The 23,080-nt window shown below is 45.4% G+C and overlaps 1 protein-coding gene across 3 annotated transcripts in view; it reads left to right on the top strand.

Moving 5' to 3' along the window:
* Nucleotides 1-22,698, top strand: part of TEN1 (TEN1 subunit of CST complex) — a 528,532-nt gene extending 505,834 nt beyond the window's left edge. For all 3 annotated transcript variants that reach the window (XM_069654720.1, XM_069654719.1, XM_069654721.1), the window contains exon 4: nt 19,309-22,698. In XM_069654720.1, the coding sequence (XP_069510821.1) occupies nt 19,309-19,493 (185 nt within the window). In that variant the 3' untranslated portion in view covers nt 19,494-22,698. The remainder of the gene's footprint in view (nt 1-19,308) is intronic.
* The last annotated feature ends 382 nt before the right edge of the window (nt 22,699-23,080 follow it).

Raw genomic sequence — 23,080 nt, 5'->3', positions numbered from 1 at the left:
GGTGGCTTTAATTTAAATAAAACGTGGTAGTCTTCACGGCATATTGGGGACATAAATGGCAGAGAATTGGATATTCTGAGGAAAGTGTATATGATGCCACTTTGACATTCAATACTCACATGCCTTATGATAATATATACATGTGTATAAAGTTATAGAATTTTAGGTAAAATAATTTCATTGAAAATGAAACAAAATCCTACAAATCTGAGAATTGGACTGCCATGCTCTGTGTGAAATAGGTAATCTGCTTATGTAATTTGCAAAAGTGCCACAACTGTACAAATGTGTGATTTATGTTAAGATAGATTTTTGGCAAAAAGGACTGTGGGATGGCTTTGAACCTCTTAAAATACAAACCCATAAACTGAGTCCCCTCCTGGAGGAGGCAACCAACTTAGGCTGACCTATCCAGTTCTTGGTGGTAGGTCTAGCTTAGTTCTGGCCAACAATAAACCTGGTGATGTCACCCACTTTATATAAGGGGTGGGATCTCACAGGGACAGAACACACTCTCGCCTGAATTTCCAGCCCCTGCATATCCGGACATTCCAGATCCACCTCTGCAAGATTCCAGACTCTACTGCCAGGCCAAAGCATAGCTGACCCTATCCCAGCAAGGCAATTGATTAAGAAACCCCACTAAAAATCCCAATAACAAAGGGAAAAGCTGTGGTACCCTTTTGGGAGTATCTTGTGACCAGACCGGCTTTTTGCCCACTACCTGCACCCCCGCTGTACCCTTGCCATCCAGGGACCAGACTTGCCCAGCTGTTTGCTTTTAGGAGAGTCCACCGCCTTGCTGTGACCAGAGCCTGTTGAGTCCAGAACCCGGTTGACTGTCCCAAATCCCAAGTGCGGATTGTGAGTATTTATCCATCCCATAGCACCACATAGCCTATCCCATCCTGATACTTTATCTTTGTCCTACTCTCTAAGTAATTCTATCCATACCCTGATAACTTGTTTAAAACTGTCGAATTCACTGTGCATTCTGTCCTTGATCTCTAAGCGTAGCGCCAGTCTTCTACTCATCTCTGTCTTGCATACATCCTTACTTATATTTTGAATAATTTAATTAATTTCCACATAAAGAAACACGCGGCGTGAAGGGGGTTAATGCGGCTGCTTACCCTGTTTCATGGGTAGCGTTATCTTCTTGATAATCTAGTTTAAGTAAAACTTGTTCTTTTTCTTTCTTTTAACTGCTTTATTTTACCAAACCCAAATTTCTTTCACCTTGAAAATCTCATCCAAGTATTCAGCTATAGTCACTCTTTCACTTCTGTATTGTCCCTGTGATGTGCATCTATCACCCAGCCTAAAAAACGCATTCTGATTCTGTATATTTCACCCGTTTAAAAAAAACCCTTTTTGACATTTAAAACTGCAAAATGTGTAAATTGCAACTTTTCCACGTGTGATTTTGACTGCACTATGTTCTCCATTTCAAGTTGCTTTTGAACTGTATGCCTTTTGTGATACCTTACCTTAAAGTTGCTAGTGATATAACATCCCTGATACTGTGATGAAACTGATGTACATCATTATTTTACCACACATATAATTAATTATTTGTCAAATTACGAGTGTCATTTTATGTGATTAAAAAGGGTTTCAAAATCCTCTTATTTTGTGTGGGAAGGTCAGATTTTGATTTTGTTTGCTGCCTCATATCCCCGACTCCCTGCTGCCTCTTTCTGTCAATGAACAAGAAAAGAGTTCCCAATTTGGGAACTTACGTCCCCTGCACACTATCTAATGTCTGGTTTAGACAGACTAACAATTTAGAATATCATTCCATATATGGTTAAGTGTTATTCAAAAAACATTTGCAAGAAGACTTTTCAGTCTAACATAAATTAAAAAAATAACAATTACAATTGTTAGTCTGTCTAAACCAGACATTAGATAGTGTGCAGGGGTCGTAAGTTCCCAAATTGGGAACTCTTTCCTTGTTCATAAATGTGGTACAGCCTAGATGTCAAGGCTGTCTTTCTTTCCTCTGCACCTCAAATCACACTTAAAACTTTGACAAATACACAAATCAATACTAACTCACCTTACATCTACTATAAATAGGGAGTGCATAGTGTTCGTACCATTTCCTCCTCTTTCTATCCACTCACAATTCGATTAATTTGGGTTTGAGGGAACATTGCTGGGGGAAACCTTAACCCAGGTGCTATCTACCTGAATAGAAAAAGTGCTCCTATTCATGGGTGCTTTGGATATGTTCTTGTAGAAGGTTACCCACGTGTATTTCAGTGGTTTTCGTTGTACTTATCACCCCATTGGTGATTGCTGCCCAATATAAAAATGGTGTGATTTCCTTTGAAAATAAAAATAAATAAATATTGTATTACCACCCACCGGCCTGGTTCATGGTCCATTGTGACCTGGGGTATTTGTAAAAGAGTGTGTGAGACGGGTTGGGTATCGGCTCAATTTGAATTAGTAGAAAATAAAGAAAAAGTATTCTCATTGAGCGCTACATACTAGTCTGAGACCAAGGGTCCTGGTCCGGTGTGTGACGCCCGATTGCAATCCTTGACAAATTGGGGGCTCGTGCTGTGAATTGGGATTGTTTATTGACCTGTGACAGCTTAACACAGCAGGCTAACCTTCAATGTAGTGATACTTTGTGTGGTTGGAACACTGTGTTACGCTGTAGAAGCGCCTCACCAAAACAAAAATCCTAAGTATCAGGCCTGTGTATAAAATTAAAGCTAAATCAACCCCAAAAATAGACAAAAAGCAACAGAATACAGATTACTCTTGCATAAATGAATTAATAAAGAAAGGACACTTTCCAAAATGGCCACAGTAGAGATCAATATGGCTAGGGAGTACCTCTGCACACATTATTTGTCAGGGGGAAATGGCCAGAACAAGATGAAAAAGTCTGGCTAGAGGAAATGATGCAACAGGTCACAGCCATGGACATGGACATGTGGCAGGGCGGTGGCCTATTACATCAAGCTTTGAGCAAGTTGTACATGACCCCGAAAGTTAAAGAGGAGCAGATTAAAATTGTCAGAATCACGGCCTACATGTATCTCCATATGGGAGTGATGTGGGAAAAGCATGAAGAAAACACAACTTTTGCGCAAAATCAATCTGAACTCGTAACTAAAATCCAGACTGAACTAAAATTAGTGCAACAAAAATTGCAAAGGAGCCAAGATTCTGAGGCAGAATCTGGAAATGACACCAAACAGCCAGCTAAAAGAGGACTTGGCTCTATAACTACAGAATAATTCAGACAATGAGGCCCAATTAAATGCCTTAAGAATGGAGTGTCAGGAAAAGGCTGCCTCTTTGGAAGCGAGTCAACAGAAATTAAACCAACAACTAAAATATTATAAAGTTTGCTCAGAACAAATAACCGTGTTACAAAAGCAGATTGAGAAAGTGGAAGAGGAAAATAATAAATTAATTATGAGAGAACTCCACTCTCAAACAGAATTTGATGAAGAGTGCCAGAAATTAGGCGCCATAACACAACAAAGGGATGACCTGGATGAACAGATGGGTGCTCTGTATCAGGAGAAAGAAGCCCTATACCAGGAAATGTGCACTTTAAAAACCAACCTGGAGAGAAGGGAGTAAAAGAAGAATGTGATAAATTAATGGGACATAGGAGACAAATGGAACTCGAATTAGAGCAGGCACTAGAGGCTCTAAGTGTGCAGAAAAAGGAGGTTTAACTCCTGCAACAGAAATTGTCTCATTGTTCCCAAACCATACAGGCAGTGCAAATAGACAATGAGGCCCTTGGTGAGGAGAAAGAGGGGCTCCACCAGCAGATGGCAGCTCAGGAACGGGTAATAGAGGCCAGTAAAGCCGTGATAGCTGAGCAAAAGGCTCAGATCTGTGCCTATTATCAAGAGGTAGGGGCTGGGAAGGAGAAACTAGCAAGGTTGGAGAAAGAGGGTGCTAGATTTAATCCAAACTGGAGGGCCCCGAACAAGTAGAGAGGAACAGGGCAACCCCTGATCATAGTATGATGACCTCTGTACTAAGGGACTCAACCCCATTTAATACTTTGTGAACTGCTGACTTCATGTCTACTGGTTCACGTGAGCCAGAAACCATGAGGTCATCAGAATTAAATAGGCCTAGCTGATGGTCCTGACAGGTCAGCGCCCCCAGAAATGGATGGACGGGCGTCCAGTATAGATACAAACATATTAAGGCTGATGTCTCTGACAAGGAAGTCTCCTATGAGGAGAAAGTAAGGGAATTAGATCTGCAGAAATACTACCTCCAAAGGGACCAGTTGGTTCAATTTGTAGAAAAACAGAATGAAATGAACATTCTGAAGACCTCCACTCAGTCAGGGCTGTGAGGGGGATCCTCCGCCAACCCTGGAAGCAGGGAAGAGTTAGAAGACTACTCTCCTGTGTGCCAAAAGGGGAGAAGAAACTAGGCCCACCATTCTGCAAGCCCCTTCCAAGCTCACAGAATCAGGGAGCGCCTAGAAGATCATGTGGGGTCCTCAAGCAGTAGCGCCTCTAAGTCTGAGGACGAGTGGACTCAGGTGACGCAGCCAAAGAAGGTAAATAAACTAAAGAGAATTATGGCGAAACACCCCATTAGGCAGATCAAGGCCATTAGGAATTTCATAACCCTGTAATACAAAAACGCAAAGTATTCTATTTGGGAGCATTTGGAACTCTATGAACAAATGATGGACACTTTTCACCTTAAAGACAGCCAGAACTGCATAGAGTATGCTAAATGGACGTTCTCTCCAGAGTACTCCAGCTTCTTTGCTGGACTGGAAGACCAAAAACATTCAAGATGGTCCACCTACAGGGCTGTCATCTTGAAACACTTTTCCGCCCACAGAAACTCCCAAGAGGCTCACAAAGCGGCCTATAATCTGCAATGCGGAGAAGATCAGGCCCCACGAGAATTTGTGCAGGAGCTAAAACGTGCTTTTGCACAAACCACTAGGAGGGTGCGCATGGCTAGCAAAGAGTTTATAACTACCTACTTTCATGCGCTCCCAAAATATATCATGACCCAGCTGGTGAGGGATTTTCATGATAAAAGATCCCTGGACTGGGTAATAGAGCAGGCTACCCGCATTTATGAGGTCCAAAAACCTGCAGAAAATAAAAAACAGATAAAAACCCCAAACCAGCCAACACCCCTGCTTCTGCTAAGGTGGCAGAGGTGAAGATTGTCCCCATTTTGGACCCATAAATGGGGGGCCTAAAAATGTACCCACCCAAAACCAGCAAAATCGGAGGCCAAGAAGGCCTTCTGCCCAATCAGCAACAGGGGGCAGTCAGGGTGGTAATCCCACCAATCAGACCCCTAACTCCCCTGATTATGTAAGTCCCAGATACAAGGGCAACCAACCTATCTTGGGGTATGTATGGACTTCCACAACCCAAGTCCCACCAAGTAAGTACTCCCCCAGGAAACCTCCCTCCTAACTTCCCTCAGGAGGGCATTAATCCCCCTAATCCTGGCCTAAGTTTCTTTCCCAGGTATCCACATAACCCCGACCTGCAGGACAACCATCCTTTATTTCCCCGGTTTTAGGACAACCCAATCCGGGAGAGGGGAGGCCAAGGGTGGAGGGTTACCAAAATCCTCAGTATCTAGGGTACTCTGGAAGAAGGGATAGTTATCCTTCCTGTGAACCCCCTAGCTACGAACAAAACCCCTCATACCAGCCGGAACGGGTGTCCCAACTGGAGCGCCAGGTCCAGAACCTCACACAGGACCTGGGTCACATGTTGAGGGCTCAGCAGAACCCTCAGATGAACATAGCGGCTCAGAACCCAGCAAACCCGTGGTCTGGCACCCCAGAACAATGACGGGGAGAGAACCACGATAATTCACCGGTTCCTGAGGAGGAGGCACAGGGGAAAGGGGGGTGTAAAGCCCTAGAGGAAGCCTCCTTCCTCACCCGTGAAAAGCCGCTGGACACCCCGGAACCGGAACTAAAATCTCTTGCCCCTGAAAATCTGCAACCCAGGGAACAGAGGTTGGGTAGGAGGAATAAAGACCTGAAAAAGGCCCATTTTGTGGAGTAAGTTAGTGTCCTTCAATTTGAAGGGGAAGAATCCATAGAGGATTCTGGGAAAACAATCTTCTCCTTCAGGGACGGGGGAATTCCTCCCAAAGAAAAATGGGTCCCAAGAGATCTGAGTGAAGTCTGGGTGGGTGTGCGGACTGATTCAGGGTCACCCATCCCTGAACCCCAGAATTGCCATTCTGAGAAAAAAATAGTACAGGAGGGATCCTCCCCACAAACTGGTCCTAGTGACTGCCTCCAGGTAAAAGGGGGCAGCACAGAAATAGGGGAAAAAGGGGATTCCGAAATCCCATCTATTTCAGGATGTCAAATTTTTATTACTGATTCCCAGACTCTGGCACAGAAAATTGTCCAAAACGCCACTGTGTCGGAGTCCAAAATCAAGAAATTGACCACTCAGCTTGCCCAAAATGCCCATTACCTTTGTCCGCTTGAGGAGCAGGAGGGGAGATTTTATGCCCCATCCAAGTGCAAGGGCATTGTGCAATTTCAGCACTGGTGGACACTGGATCGCAAGCCACTCTTCTGTCAAAAAGGGCTTTTGAGCAGCTAAATTCAGGAAGAGGGGAGAGACACCAGATCCCTCTCACCCCTCTTCCTGGACAACTCCAGAACTTCGACGGGAATGAAATTCCTGTCGAGGTGACTGCGGATCTGGAGAAAAAAATTGGGTGACACAAGGTGAAACACCCGGTCATAGTCGTGACTCCAGAGGGAACACCCTGTCTACTAGGGAATGACATCCTCCGCAGGTTGTCTCCCCTAATAGACTGTGTGAACAAGGTACTCTGTACTCAGACTAACAGGCCAATAAAATGAAAACAGAGTGTCAACCATGTTAGTTTAAATGGCACATGCAACATAGTTGAACAGAAATCTGATTATATTGCGTTTCATTTCAAGAATAATCAAATACCTGGCATTATAGTAATTGCTGTAGGACAACAAACTGGTGATAGGAACTCCTCCCCAATCCCGAAAATCAGCATTCCTTCTTGTTTTAAGTGGCATTCCACACTGGAAGGGAATACTTTGAAATTGTATACTAATTTACAATCTGAAACTCCCAATTTTATAGTCAAAAGTGATGAGAAACCAGCTCAAAGTTTAGCTGACATTCAGAAAATTAGAGAACAGTTGTTCCTCCCTATTCAGTTAAATGAGGGGAAGGAGCCTGTTCTCGCCCGAGCGTGCGTGAACAACAGAAAGAGCTTCATCAGGGAAGCCATGTTCAGAACGCTCCCAAAAGATCCAGCCATTCCCACATGTAAATTGATCGATAAGTGGGAAATGGGCCTGGAAACTCCCAATTCTAAACATCTACTGCCTAGCAGGTGTATGCTCAAAATTACTATAGGAAACAAAGGCATAGAACATAACTGTTGGGTCGTGCAATATGTCCCTGCTGCATTCTATTTAGGCAATGACATTCTCAATCGGTTTGCAATTAATTTGGACCTGACAAATTACAAAGCCTCGTCCCGACTAGGGGGCCATCCCATGGGTTTTGATGATTCTGAAAAAAGCATTTCGGTCAGTCCAATTGCTGCCGTATGCAGTTGAAGTTCAAATTGGAGAGGAGGTCACTACCCCAGGACGGACACGATTATTCCTACTTGAATCAAAAATTAAAAGAACACAGAAACTGCAAAATCCTGATGCATATGTACACCTCAATGCCCATCTCCAACAGCAGGGGTTGGGGTTAAACCCAACACCATTAGTCAATGTAGAACACAGCACCATTCCAATATTGATGGATAACAGCAACCTCAGGAGTATCACTCTGGGCGCAGGCACCATTATTGGAATGGCGGTTGATGACTGACATTTTTCCATGGATCTATGAAACTAACTGATAGGACCAATCCCCCATGACTGCTTTGACAATGACAGTGACAATGACATACCACCAGACAGGATCTTCACCCGGCAAGGGGGGAATTTCCTGGTGTATTCTTCCTGCCCTTACAGGTAGGAAGAGGTGACTTATGACATCAGGCAGGCGGAGGTGATATTCCAGGTCCGCAATGACTGCCTCTCCTACCTGAAATCCGCTGTCCAGGTCAATACTCTAACCAGAGACCTCTCCACCCAATTGGAGGAGGCCGCTAAGATAGCAAAACTTGAAGTCTTTCTAGGCTTCAGGCAAATGGTTGAAGAGCGGGTCAACCTAGCTAAGCCTGTGAGACTCCGGAGCAAAAGCAAAAGTTGAAGCAGGTGTTCTTAGATTTCCAAGATATCTTTGCGGTGGACTCGAACGACTGTGGTCACACTGAGATCCATACTACAACAATTCCCACGGACCCTGGATGACTCCTGTGTTTGTGAAGCAATATCGCTTGCCTCTCGCATCCATGGAGTCCCTGACGGAAATCATCATAAACCTTGAGTCCATGGGATATTTTGTCCAGTCCACAGCACCTTTAATAATCTGGTGCTGGCGATTTTAAAACCAAATGGCCAATGGAGACTCTGCGCAGACCTTAGGGAGCTAAATACACGGTTCCACATGTCCCGATGGCCTCTCCCCTACATTGACCAGAGGCTGGCCTAGATCCAGGGGTCAAAGGTATACACTGCCATTGACCTGACACATGGGTACTGGACCATGCCTGTCAGCAGGGGAAGACCAATACAAGCTGGCCTTTACCTTCAGGGGCAGCAGTACACGTGAACCCGGACTCCCTTTGGGTACATCAACTCCGGCAATTAATTCAACATCTTCCTACACAAGGCCATGCCCGACTTGGGTGAAAGTGGTAACCTGGCCTATGTGGATGATGTCCTGATAAAAAGCTCAGCTGTGGAGGAACACATAGCGGAAATCCGTTATGTTCTGACCCAGTTGAGGGTTGCCGGAGTAAAACTGTCCTTCCAAAAGGCACAGTGGTACTGGACCTGTGTCAACTTTTTGGGACATGAAATAACTCCTGAGGGTCTCTGTCCCCAGCAGAAGAAAATGGAAGCACTCCTAAAACTAAAAGACCCCACAACTCTGCGTGAGCTAAGGAGCCTCCTTGGACTGACTAATTTCAGTAGGAGGTTCGTTGAGGATTACGCAGAGGTCACAAGACCCCTGATCCATCTGTTGAAGGGGGGTCAAGTGGGAGTGGGGTCCAGAACAAGCCGAGGCAGTAAAACAACTCAAAATAAGTCTCTCACAAGTGCCTTGTCTAGCTTACCCTGACAAAAACAAGGAGTTCTTCTTTGAGACAGGGTTCTCGAATACATACTTGACAGCAGTATTATATCAAAAGCATGACAAGGTCAATAAAGTCACCTCCTATGCAAGCAAGACCTTATGCTCTGTGGAGGAAAAATTCAACAATTGTGAGAAGGCACTCCTGGCAACAGTGTGGGCATTGAAAAATTACTGCCCGTTCATCCAGGGGGAACATATCATGGTGGAGACTCCACACCAGCCTTTGCAATACCTCCAAAGTGACAGCATACGGGCCGCAAATGTGAGTAATTCCAGAATTACTTCCTGGATTCTGTCAATGCAAGGCTTTACTGTGGAGGTCCGATATGGCCAAAACAAGAAGAGTCCCCTCACGCAAGTTCTGGCTGAATTGCATGATTGTGCCAGAGAAAACTGTCTCGACGAAAGTCTCAAAACCCAGGACAACATGGAGGCGTACCTGAATTCCCCGAACAAAGTCTATGAAGAAGACAAGTGCCAGGAAATTGTCATGATCTCTGCTTCCAAAAGGTCAGGGTTTTCCCAACTCCCTTGGAAGCAGATCCATAACCCAGGTTCCGAGTGCCAACCAGTCCCAATTGGGACCTTTTGGACCCAGTCCTGGCGCCAGTGGCACCAGGCTCATAAATATGCCCAGTCCCAGCGCTGGAAGCGCCGGGCTCATAATGCTTGGGTGGACTTACCTGCAGCAGACCATGCTGCTTACTTGCCTGCCAGTTGAGCCTCTGATCCTCTTCTGTTTGGAACTACTTTTCCTGTTGGGTGGGGCAGGAGCCACTCCCTAGGTTCAGAACACTGGAACTCTTCTGGAAAGCAGGAACTCTTTTCTTACCTAGGCGTGGCTGTGGAAGGAGACACCTAAGCACTACAGGAGGCTATTTAAACCACACCCGATGGATGAATCTTGCTTTGCGTTATTCTGCATCCTCTGCAGCAGAACGCTCACCGTGTCTTCTGCATCTGATCCTGGGCCTAAGGAAAAAGGCTTACCATCCTGAATCCAGTCTTCAGCAACACCTATAAAGACAAGAAAGAACAGGTTAGCATTACGGTCTTCAGTGACAGCGCTTCATTTACCTGGTCCATCGGCTGTCACCAACGCCTCGCGCTGCATTCCGGCATCTGAAAGACAAAGGCTTACCTACTCTTCGTGCGCTCCGGAGGTCTTCGCACTGCATTCCGGCATCTGAAAGACAAAAGCTTACCAACTCTTCGCACGCTCCGGAGGCCTTCGGCGCTGCATCCCGCATCTGAAAGACAAAACAAGGTGCGTTTAAAGACATTGGGGAACTTTAATACTCACGTGCCATAACTCCTTTCCACATCTAACCCAGTGGGTATTCCGGCACCCTGCAGCCGCTCCGAACTTGTACCTGCAAAATAAAAAGACAGTTAGAGCGCATCGTGAAGCAGGCAACAAGCGCTTACTTACGTGCTTCCAGGCGCTTCTATTCATCACACGGGCTCCATCTTCAACTCACTTCAGCCCGTCATCCGCCATCGCCGGAACCCTGCAAAACAAGAGACATCATTACTAAAGACTTTAAAAAGACATTTGAATGACTCGAAACTTACCGTTCGTGCAGTAAACAACGGACAGCAGTCCTCTGAAGTCAAGAGGCCTGCTCCCCTTATCCAGTGAAGAAACTGGTTACAGCACCCTACCCCGAGGCAGATGGAGAGCACGGCGTTCACTTACCTAAGGTGAGAGCGTTAACCTTTGGGGTTCTACAGGAGAAGAGAAAGGGAAGAAGAGAGAGACATTCAATAACCCAGTTCATTAATCCCATATTTTCTATCTGCAGACATCTTACCCTTCGAGTCAGACATACAGTGCACAGAGGTCCAGCCCAAAGAGCCAGCCGTGTGTTACACATCACCTTTGAAGATACGGTATACGCCCAGTCAAGACCGGCGCCTCTACGGGAATCAGGTGAGCGTTACAGAACGCAAAGCCTACCGCAAAACTCCCGTCCAGGCGCTATGGAAACCTCGGATACCGACCAGCTAGCCCAGTTACTTGGGGAACTAAGGGCAGAAGTGCATGCAGCCCGTCAGGAAACGAACGCTCTAAGAAGGGAACTGATTATTTCCAAGGAGCGAACAGATGATCTCGCTAGACAATTGCTACAGTCACAAGCCGGACAGACCCCGTTACCCGCATCTGGGGGAAATCTTCCTTCTACATCCTCTATGAATCCAGTGCAGATCAACCTACCTGGGAATGTACCTCTGGCTCCGCCCGAACGATTTTCTGGTGACCCAAAGAGGTTTGCAGTATTTATCAATCAGTGCCGGTTGCATTTCTTATGCCGGCCAGCAGCCTTTCCAACTGATCAAGCTAAAGTAGCTTTCGTGCTTTCGTACCTTAGTGGCAATGCGGCAGACTGGTCGATCCCTCTAGTCAATCAAGATGATCCGGTCCTCCATGATTTTCAAGCTTTTCAGCTCAGTATGGAAAAACTGTTCGCAAGACATTCACAGGGGCAGGCCTTGGACAATGAGCTTCTTTCGTTGCGACAAGGTAATCAAGACCTTTTGGCTTATATTGCGTCTTTCAACAGACTGATAGTGGAAACTCAATGGCCTGAGGACAAAAGGATTACGCTGTTTTATAGAGGTCTACGTGGAGAGCTCAAAGATGTGTTAGCCCAAGTAGTGAATCCCCCACAAGATTGTTCGGACTATATAGACTTAGTCGTTCAAATAGATCACAGACTGCAGAACAGGAAGGCCGATCGTTCCAAGTTTGATGCTCGAGTATTTTCCAAACCGCCGACTCCTTCCAAAGGAGTAGACTCCGGGGAACCCATGCAAATAGGGGGCCTGAAAGGTCCTCTAACACAAAAGGAGCGGGAAAGGAGAAAACAGTTGCAATTATGCCTCTATTGCGGAAACTCAGGGCACTTTCTTCGAGACTGTCCGGTGAAACCTGCCAAGAAGGCAGTAGGAGCTGCAGTTACCAAAGTTACAAACTCTGAGCAGGGAAACGACCTCGCCCGACAAGAATAGAGGTCCTCTTGCCGAGCGTGAAAACCAGTTCCGTGACCTCGCATTTCGTGATACCTATGGTCCTCATTAGCCCTGATAATCCGGATCGATTACATGCAATTGAAGCTTACGTCGACAGCGGTGCCATCGGCAATTATGTGGATCATGAAATGGTTTTGAGGATGAATCTAACTCTTTGTCCCAAGGCTGTAAAGGACGTCATTACTACGGTGGATGGAACGGAGATAGCCTCCGGACCAGTAACGCATACCACTCAAGAAGTGACGCTAGTAAGTCAAGATGGACACCATGAGAAGATCGTGTTCGATGTGATCAAGGCTCCTCGGTTTCAGATTATTCTAGGAATAACTTGGTTAGAGAAACACAATCCTCTGATCGATTGGCGAGCAAGAACGGTCCAGTTTCCAGAATGTGTCTCTACTTGTCACCCTCCGCCTGGTGTTGCACTGGCAGCAATTTCTTCAGAGACTCCCCAGTTACCTCCCGAATACCTAGAATACCAAGATGTTTTCCGGAAGGATCAGGCTAACTCTCTACCTCCTCATAGGTCTTATGACTGCCAGATAGACCTGATACCTGGATCTACTCCTCCTTGTAGTAGAATTTATGCCCTCACCGAGCCTGAGAACCTTCACCTTCGACAATACCTGGATCAATACCTGGCAAATGGGTTTATTCGTCCTTCCAAGTCCCCTGCTTCTTCAGCTTTGTTCTTCGTTCCAAAAAAGGAAGGAGACCTTAGAACTTGTATAGACTATCGCTCCCTGAACCAGATCACCGTCAAGAATAGATATCCGTTACCTTTGATCCCTGAACTCCTGGACCAAGTCAGAAAAGCATGCATATATACAAAGCTGGATCTTAGGGGAGCCTACCACTTGGTACGAGTAAATGAGGGCGATGAATGGAAGACGGCCTTCCGCACCAAATATGGGCTATTTGAATATCAGGTCATGCCCTTCGGACTTTGCAATGCCCCGGCCGCCTTTCAATATTTTATGAACGATGTCCTCAGAGAGCTCATAGATGTGTGTGTTGTTGTTTACATTGACGACATCCTCGTTTATTCTTCATCGGAATCTGAACATCGGAAACACGTGAAAATGGTCCTCGAAAGATTGCGTCAACACAAACTTTTCGCCAAGTTGGAAAAATGTGTTTTCAACGTGACTGAAGTTGAATTCTTGGGATTCATATTATCACCTAGCGGAGTGCGTATGGATTCAAAGAAGGTCGATGCAGTTCTCAAATGGCCATCACCATCCTCCGTAAAAGGTGTGCAAAGCATGTTAGGCTTCGCTAACTTTTACCGCAGGTTTATCCCCGAATTTTCTCGAATAGTCCAGCCCATCACTGCCTTGTTAAAGAAAAACAAACGTTTTGAATGGTCTACCGAGGCGGAACAAGCTTTCCAGGATTTGAAGACTAAATTCATCTCTGCACCAATCTTAAAACACCCTCGCCCCGAACTCCCCTACATCGTGGAAACTGATGCTTCAAGCCTTGCCATGGGGGCAGTTCTATCACAAAAGGACCCGGTAACCAATCAGTTGCATCCCGTGGCATTTTGGTCCCGCAAATTCTCGCCTCCTGAAATCAATTACACGATTACTGACAAGGAACTTCTGGCTATCAAGTCTGCCTTTAAGGCTTGGCGGCATTATCTGCTGGGGGCCCGACTCACTGTTACTGTGATTACGGATCACCGAAACCTGCAATATTTGAAAACCGCAAAAGCCCAATCCTCTAGACAACTCCGTTGGGCATTATTCTTTGCCGAGTTTGACTTCATAATTACCTATCGACCTGGTACAAAAAACGGTAAAGCTGATGCCCTTTCTCGGATGGGAGTGGAAGAACACTTGATCAACCTTAAACCTGTACCAATCATTCCCGAACAAAGAATTCTGGGTGTAATCGCCACACAATCCATAGAGGAAGTTAAGGATAAAGCCAGGCAACTTGTAACTCCAGCAGACATACAGAATTGGCATCTGCAGGGAAAGGACTTTGCAGTAAAGGACAACTTATTGTATTTCCAAGAACGATTATACCTGCCCAGCACAGATTTACAGAAAAAAGTAATCTCTTGTTATCATTTTCTTTAATGGAAGGACATCCCGGTATGGCCAAGACCTCAGAAAAGATCAAGCGCTACTTCTGGTGGCCGTCTTGGAAAAAAGATATCGGAGACTTTATAATGTCCTGTGGAGTATGCGCCCAAAACAAGAGTCAAAAGGAAAGACCAGCAGGCCTCTTACGCCCTATTGACATCCCACCTCGCCCTTGGCATACGCTTTCTATGGACTTCATCACCGATCTACCTCCATGCTCCGGATACAATACGATTCTAGTAATCGTGGACTTATTCTCCAAGATGGCGCATTTCATTCCGCTCAAAGGCTTGCCAACAGCAGCAACTCTGGCCCGAGAATTTCTCGAGAACATCGTCCGACTGCACGGTTTTCCTTCGGTTCTAATTTCGGATCGAGGTAGTCAATTTATTTCTCATTTTTGGCGAAGTTGCTGTCGGTCGGCTCAAATTGATGTGAGACTATCGACCAGTCACCACCCTCAGACCGACGGACAAACCGAGAGGACCAATCAAACTCTGGAACAGTATTTACGCTGCATGCTGCAACAAACTGAAAAAACTTGGAAAGACATCCTTTGGATAGCCGAATATGCCTACAATAACTCTGTCCATTCGGGAACTGGGAAAACCCCGTTTTTTCTTTTATACGGCAGTCACCCTCGAACCTCGGAAGTGGATCCCCTCCAAGATCTTGAAACACCAGCAGTAGACTACCTGCATTCTACAATCACCCAAGCCTTTATGGAAGCTGTTTCTCACCTTCAAAGGGCTAAAGAACAATACAAGAAAGGAGCAGATCAACATCGGAAGGAAGCCCCTCAATATCAAGTAGGGGATCAAGTCTGGTTATCCACCAAATATCTACCTCTAAAAGGGCCACGCACATTCAACCCAAGATACCTTGGTCCCTATTCCATCACTACCATAGTAAACCCAGTAGCGGTCAAGTTGGACTTGCCCCCGCACATGAAGATACATCCGGTCTTCCACGTCTCTCTATTAAAACCCGTGCAACCTCAAACCCGACTAACTAAATCTCCAAAACCCACCCTAGTTGATGGAGAACTCGAGTTTGAAGTCAAAAGCATTCTGGACTCCAAGATCTCCAAATCTAAACTATTTTACCTAATTGACTGGAAAGGCTACGGCCCCCAAGAGAGATCCTGGGAACCTGCTGAATATGTCCACGCTCCTCGCCTAATCAAAAGATTTCACCGAACATTTCCTGACAAGCCAAAACTTCCGGAGAAGCCCGGTTTGGGAGGGGCCTTGAGGGGGGGTACTGTCATGATCTCTGCTTCCAAAAGGTCAGGGTTTTCCCAACTCCCTTGGAAGCAGATCCATAACCCAGGTACCGAGTGCCAACCAGTCCCAATTGGGACCTTTTGGACCCAGTCCTGGTGCCAGTGGCACCAGGCTCATAAATATGCCCAGTCCCAGCGCTGGAAGCGCCGGGCTCATAATGCTTGGGTGGACTTACCTGCAGCAGACCATGCTGCTTACTTGCCTGCCAGTTGAGCCTCTGATCCTCTTCTGTTTGGAACTACTTTTCCTGTTGGGTGGGGCAGGAGCCACTCCCTAGGTTCAGAACACTGGAACTCTTCTGGAAAGCAGGAACTCTTTTCTTACCTAGGCGTGGCTGTGGAAGGAGACACCTAAGCACTACAGGAGGCTATTTAAACCACACCCGATGGATGAATCTTGCTTTGCGTTATTCTGCATCCTCTGCAGCAGAACGCTCATCGTGTCTTCTGCATCTGATCCTGGGCCTAAGGAAAAAGGCTTACCATCCTGAATCCAGCCTTCAGCAACACCTATAAAGACAAGAAAGAACAGGTTAGCATTACGGTCTTCAGTGACAGCGCTTCACTTACCCGGTCCATCGGCTGTCACCAACGCCTCGCGCTGCATTCCGGCATCTGAAAGACAAAGGCTTACCTACTCTTCGTGCGCTCCGGAGGTCTTCGCACTGCATTCCGGCATCTGAAAGACAAAAGCTTACCAACTCTTCGCACGCTCCGGAGGCCTTCGGCGCTGCATCCCGCATCTGAAAGACAAAACAAGGTGCGTTTAAAGACATTGGGGAACTTTAATACTCACGTGCCATAACTCCTTTCCACATCTAACCCAGTGGGTATTCCGGCACCCTGCAGCCGCTCCGAACTTGTACCTGCAAAATAAAAAGACAGTTAGAGCGCATCGTGAAGCAGGCAACAAGCGCTTACTTACGTGCTTCCAGGCGCTTCTATTCATCACACAGGCTCCATCTTCAACTCACTTCAGCCCGTCATCCGCCATCGCCGGAACCCTGCAAAACAAGAGACATCATTACTAAAGACTTTTAAAGACATTAGAATTACTCGAAACTTACCGTTCGTGCAGTAAACGACGGACAGCAGTCCTCTGAAGTCAAGAGGCCTGCTCCCCTTATCCAGTGAAGAAACTGGTTACAGCACCCTGCCCCGAGGCAGATGGAGAGCACGGCGTTCACTTACCTAAGGTGAGAGTGTTAACCTTTGGGGTTCTACAGGAGAAGAGAAAGGGAAGAAGAGAGAGACATTCAATAACACAGTTCATTAATCCCATATTTTCTATCTGCAGACATCTTACCCTTCGAGTCAGACATACAGTGCACAGAGGTCCAGCCCAAAGAGCCAGCCGTGTGTTACACATCACCTTTGAAGATACGGTATACGCCCAGTCAAGACCGGCGCCTCTACGGGAATCAGGTGTGCGTTACAGAAATGCCCACAGTTTATGTGGACGGGTGCTCCTACCATGTTGACAACAACAGGGAAAAGGAACTGGTGGTCGGCGTTGGGAATACTTGGGTGAATGATGCCCCGGAGCCCTCAGCTGGGTACAAAATCAGTCCCTGTAGTAATCAGGTGGCAGAGTTGATGGCAGTTCATCAGGCCATCCTCACAGCCGTCCATCACCAACTCCACGAACTGGTCATAATCACTGACTCAGATTATATCCGGAACTGGTTCGTGGACCACCTGGTTAATTGGAAACCTAGAGGCATGCTGTGTGCTAATAACAAACCACTCAAACATGGCAAGCTAATCCAGAATATTGATGATCTGGTCACCTCTAAAGGGATGAACATCGATTGGAAGAAGATCAAGGGTCATTCCAGAATAGACGGACCAGACAAAACTGGAAACTACCTAGCTGATCAACTGGCCAAAACCGGAGCCATCCACGTAGATCTTCTTGAGATCGAGTCCCTATTGGGGGAAATCCAGGTCACTGCTGTCACTAGGTCCCAGACAAATGCTCACAATGAACTTTCAACTGCCCAGTGGAGTAAGGAGACCCCAGATGCTGATTTAATCACAGCACTAAAAGGGGATACGATTATTGGAAAATGTTATCAACACATTGAGGACCCTGAGAACTTTCCTTTGACGGATACTGATTACATTGGGAAAAAGGACCTCAGGGTGTTGAAGTGTCCAAAAATTTTCTGAATCCAAGACGATTTGTTGGTAAGGAGATCCATCTCTGGCTATGACCAGTGGGTGGTACCTACCTCATTCCGAAGACTGATGCTTAGTCACGGCCATCATGCAGCCACAGCCGGTCATCAGGGATTTCACACTACTCTAGAAATCTTGCGGGAGGTTGCATACTGGCCACACATGGGGCAGGACCTTGATCAATATTTGAAGGGGTGTCTTGTGTGTGCACAATTTCAACCAACTTCACTCACACACCGAGCTCCCCTCCAGAAGAGGGGGATGAGACTGCCTTGGTCAGATTTTCATTGGTCATCGGGCTCCAGATTCGCTCCTCTAGGGGGAACAAGTACATGTTAACTGTAACATGCTTGTTTACCAGATGGGTGGAATGTCTTCCGGCCCCAAATTGCAAGGCAGAAACAGCAGCTGCTCTGATGATCAACAGCGTCTTCTTGCGTTTTGGCCTTCCCCAAAGGATTGAGTCATACCGAGGTAGTCACTTCACCAGCAAAGTGATGACAAAGATGTGGGAGATACTTGGGGTAAAAAGGAAACTTCACTTTGCATACCGCCGTCCTCTAGTTGGGGGATTTGAGAGGTACAATAAAACCATTGTGAGCATTCTAAAAAGGTTTGTGGCAGATTCTGGGCCAAGTTGGGACATCCGATTACTGCTTATCCTGATGACCATCAGATCTACACCTTCTTCTGCGACCAGGATGTCTCCATTTGAGCTAATGACTGGATGAAGGATAGTGCTACCTCAGCATCTGCTCTACAGAACAGACGAGCAGACACTGGTTAACGCCTCCACAACTCATGAGTATGTTGAGAATCTAAGAAAACACCTTCAACATGCTTTTGCGTGCACTCAGCGGAATCTGGAGAAATCTGCATAGGGGATGAAGACTCAATATGACTTAAAAACAACCAAAAAGGAATACCAAGTAGGAGACAGGGTCTACTTGTACAATTTCCAAAGGAACCAAACCAAGGTGCAGAAATTTCTCCCTAGCTGGTGCTGTCCTTTTATAATTGTAGATAAAATGTCACCTGTCGCCTATAGAATCTGCATCCCCAAAGGAGAGTTGGCAGCAGAGAATTGGGTCCATATAAATCAGTTAAAGAGTTGTCACCCCAAACATACTTTGCGGCGGATTGAGGAGCCAAGAGAAAGTCAAAGAGAGGAGACATATGGAGAATAAGAACAAGAAAAAGAAGAACCAGGAAGGAACAGGTAGGTTTATAGGTATAATTATTTAACAGGGAGTATTTTTCTTCATTGTCAGTACAAAAGGGATCCCCAAATGTTCTAGTAAAATCAATAGTTACCTGTGTCTTGTGAGTGATTATTTGTTTTTATCATATAAGTACTGTAATGATCGCAATGCATGTGTGTCCCACTGCTGTCAACCTTCCGGGAAGGCAGTCAATGGGAAAATGTAGTAACCAGTTCTTATTTATTCACTAGATTCGTACTGGTTCTGCCTCTTCATAGACCAAGGAGGACCTCCCCGGGGACCTGGAAAGGAAAGAGCAAAGAAAAATCTGGGAGTGTCGCTCCACACCACAAAGAAAGACATCGGGAAAAGCTGTGGGTGTCGCTCCACACTCCAACGAGAGACAACGGGAGGATCGTGGCGTACCGCTCCCTGATGGATGAAGGACTCCACCTGAAGAACCCCACTTTGCCCTACTGATGAAACCCACTTTGCCCTACTCTCCCCATCCACAACCAAGTTGCACTTCAGCAGTTAACAGCAAAATGGCTCTGCTGGCTCCTTGGAGCACGATTGCCTCGCATCAAAATGGCATTTTGCAGCTACAAAATACTGTCTTGCCAAGCACCTATAGGGCATGTTGGAACAGGGAGCACACAGAGAAAGGCTGCCAGTGTGTGTTCTTGTGCGCACAAAAGAAGCGAATTGAAAACCTGTGCTGCTCTGCTGCTTGCTAAAAAGTTCCCATTGAAAAGGGAATATTTCACATTAAAAAGGATGCTGCCCTGATGCTCTTTTCACTGCTTTTATCAGTGAGACACTGCCCTGCCCATCCATATTCAGATTGTGCTCCAGCAGAAGAGAGCATTATCCCTGAATGACAGGCTGTGTCAGACCAGATCGGAGAAATCAACAGAAAATGTACTCTCAGCCGCACGGAAAACACTTGACTTTTGGGCTACAAAATGTCAAAAATCAATGCTTCAAAAGAAACACTAGCTCTATGGGCGTATGTCAATTTCAGTGGACCTGTGTCTGAACAGATTGCTGTATAAGATAAACTGACTAGAGCTGCAAAATAATGTTGGGAATTCAGATGGAAGAGAAAACCTTTTGGAAGGAACATCCCAGCAGACTTCACCACATGTTAAAATGTGCTTTTGCAAATAAGAAACATACCTGATTTAAAAGTGTAATGTTGAATGAGACCCTGTCCTTGCCTAGCAATGTAAAGGGGGTTTTGCTGGGAAACATATATGTAATGTTTTATTTCAACAGGCTTGCTTTTGATTCAGAACAAAATAAAATTATATAAAGAAATAAATGTATTGGCTGTACTGGGAAATCAGCACAAACAAGTTATTTGCCATAGCTCAAGGTACTTGTGGGTGTTGACAACAGCAGTTGCCTACCCCCAAAAGAAGCCACAGGGGATTTCTGGGACACCTACGTGTTAATTGTGCCCTTTGAAACTCTGTATGGACCAGGAGGCAGAATATCACATGCTCGTCAGACTTCTGTCTATGCTCCAGGTTGGCCCAATAGATTCTGGGATGCCTAGGTGTGACTTTTGGAAAATCACCTCCCCTCAACTTCTACTGGGGAGCTTCAAAGCCAACCCCAGAACAGCCTTGGAAGCTATACCCTTATTTGGTAGACAAATCTGGCTCCAAAGGCTATTTTATTAATACATTTCAAGACTTTTTATCTCTGAAATTGGACAGCGCAGTAATGTGAAGGTTTCACAATGTAGATGCAATTTTGGTGGCTTTAATTTAAGACGTGGTAGCCTTCACGGGCATATTGGGGACAGAAATGGCAGAGAATTGGATATTCTGAGGAAAGTGTATATGATCCCACTTTAAAATTCAATACTCACATGCCTTATGATAATATATACACATGTATAAAGTTATAGAACTTTAGGTAAAATAATTTAATTGAAAATGACGAAAAATTGTTAGATGGACGAAACAAAGTCCTACAAATGTGAGAATTGGACTGCCATGCTCTGTGTGAAATATATAATCTGCTTACATAATTTGCAAAATTGCCACAACTGTACAAATGTGTGATTTATGTTAAGATTGATTTTTGGCAAAAAGGACTGATCGATGGCTTTGATCCTCATAAAATACAAACCCATAAACGGAGTCCCCTCCTGGAGGAGGCGACCAATTTAGGTTGACCTATCTGGTTCTTGGGGGTAGGTCTAGGTTATTTCTGCCCAACAATAAAGCTGGTGATGTCACCCGATTTATATAAGGGGTGGGAGCTCACAGGGACAGGACACACTCTCTTCTGAATTTCCAGCGCATGCGTATCCAGACATTCCAGATCCACCTTTGCAAGATTCCCGACTCTACTGCCCGGCCAAAGCATAGCTGACCCTATCCCAGCAAGGCCATTGATCCAGAAACCCCACTAAAAATCCCAATAACAAAGGGGTAAAGCTGTGCTAACCTTTTGGGAGTATCCTGTGACCAGACCGGCTTTTTGCCCACTACCTGAATGCCTGCTGTACTCTTGCCATCTAGTGACCAGACTTGCTCAGCTGTTTGCTGTTAGGAGAGTCTACTGCCTTGCTGTGACCAGAGCCCTTTGAGTCCAGAACCCCGTTGACTGTCCCAAATCCCAAACTCAAGTGTGGATTGTATTTCCCCATCCCATAGCACAACATAGCCTATCCCATCTTGATACTTTGTCTTTGTCCTACTCTCTAAGTAATTCTATCCATAGCCTGATGACTTGTTTAAAACTGTCAAATTCACTGTCCATCCCGTCCTTGATCTCTCAGCGTAGCGCCAGTCTTATACTCATCTCTATCTTGCATAGATCCTTAGTTATATTTTGAATAATTTAATTAATTTCCACATTAAGAGACACGCGGCGTGAAGGGGGTTAATGCGCCCGCTTAACCTGTTTCATGGGCAGCGCTATCTTCTTGATAATCTAGTTTAAGTAATACCTGCCCTTTTTCTTTCCAAACCGATTTTCTCTTTTAACTGCTTTATTTTTACCAAAACCGAATTTCTTTAACCTTGAAAATCTCATCCAAGTATTCAGCTATATTCACTCTTTCACTTCTATATTGTTCCTGGGATGTGCATCTATCACCCAGCCTAAAAACCGCATTCCGATTCTGTATATTTCTCCCGTTTAAAAAAAGAACGTGTTTGACATTTAAAACTGCTAAAAGTGTAAATTACAACTTTTCCACGTGTGATTTTGACTGCACTATGTTCTCGATTTGAAGTTGCTGTTGAACTGTATGCCTTTTGTTATACCTTACCTTATAGTTGCTAGTGACATAACATCCCTGATACTGTGATAAAACATATCTACATCATTATTTAACCACACATACAATTCATTATTTGTCAAATTCCAAGTGTCATTGTATGCCATTGAAAAGGGTTTCAAAATTCTCATATCCCTGACTCCCTGCTGCCTCTTTCTATCCACTCAGAATTCGATTAATTTGGGTTTGAGGGGATATTGCAGGGGGAAACCTTAACTCGAGTGCTATCTACATGAATAGAAAAAGTGGTCCTATTCATGGGTGCTTTGGATATGCTCTTGTAGAAGGTTACCCAAGTGTATTTCAGTGGTATTCGGTGTACTTATCACCCCATTGGTGATTGCTGCCCAATATAAAAATTGTGTGATTTCCTTTGAAAATAAAATAAATAAATATTGTATTACCACCCACCGGCCTGGTTCATGGTCCATTGTGACTCGGGGGACTTGGAAAAGGGGGTGTGAGACGGGTTGGGTATCGGCTCAATTCGAATTCGTAGAAAATAAAGAAAAAGTATTCTCATTGAGCGCTACATCCTAGGCTAAGACCATGGGTCCTGGTCCGATGTGTAATGCCCGATTGGATTCCTTCACACCACTGCAGGTATACAAGTGTTTACAATTGGGCTCATTGTAGGTCTGGATAGTTGTGTTTGCTCCATCTACATAATGATTACAGATGTTTCAATTTGTCAAGAAAGTCGCTGATAGTGAACATACATT

This window comes from Ambystoma mexicanum, chromosome 3q (assembly GCF_040938575.1).
Source record: "Ambystoma mexicanum isolate Mex_15411 chromosome 3q, UKY_AmexF1_1, whole genome shotgun sequence".
NCBI lineage: Eukaryota > Metazoa > Chordata > Amphibia > Caudata > Ambystomatidae > Ambystoma > Ambystoma mexicanum.
The sequence above is the reverse complement of the archived record's forward strand: the minus strand, read 5'-3'. Positions and strand labels throughout refer to the sequence as shown.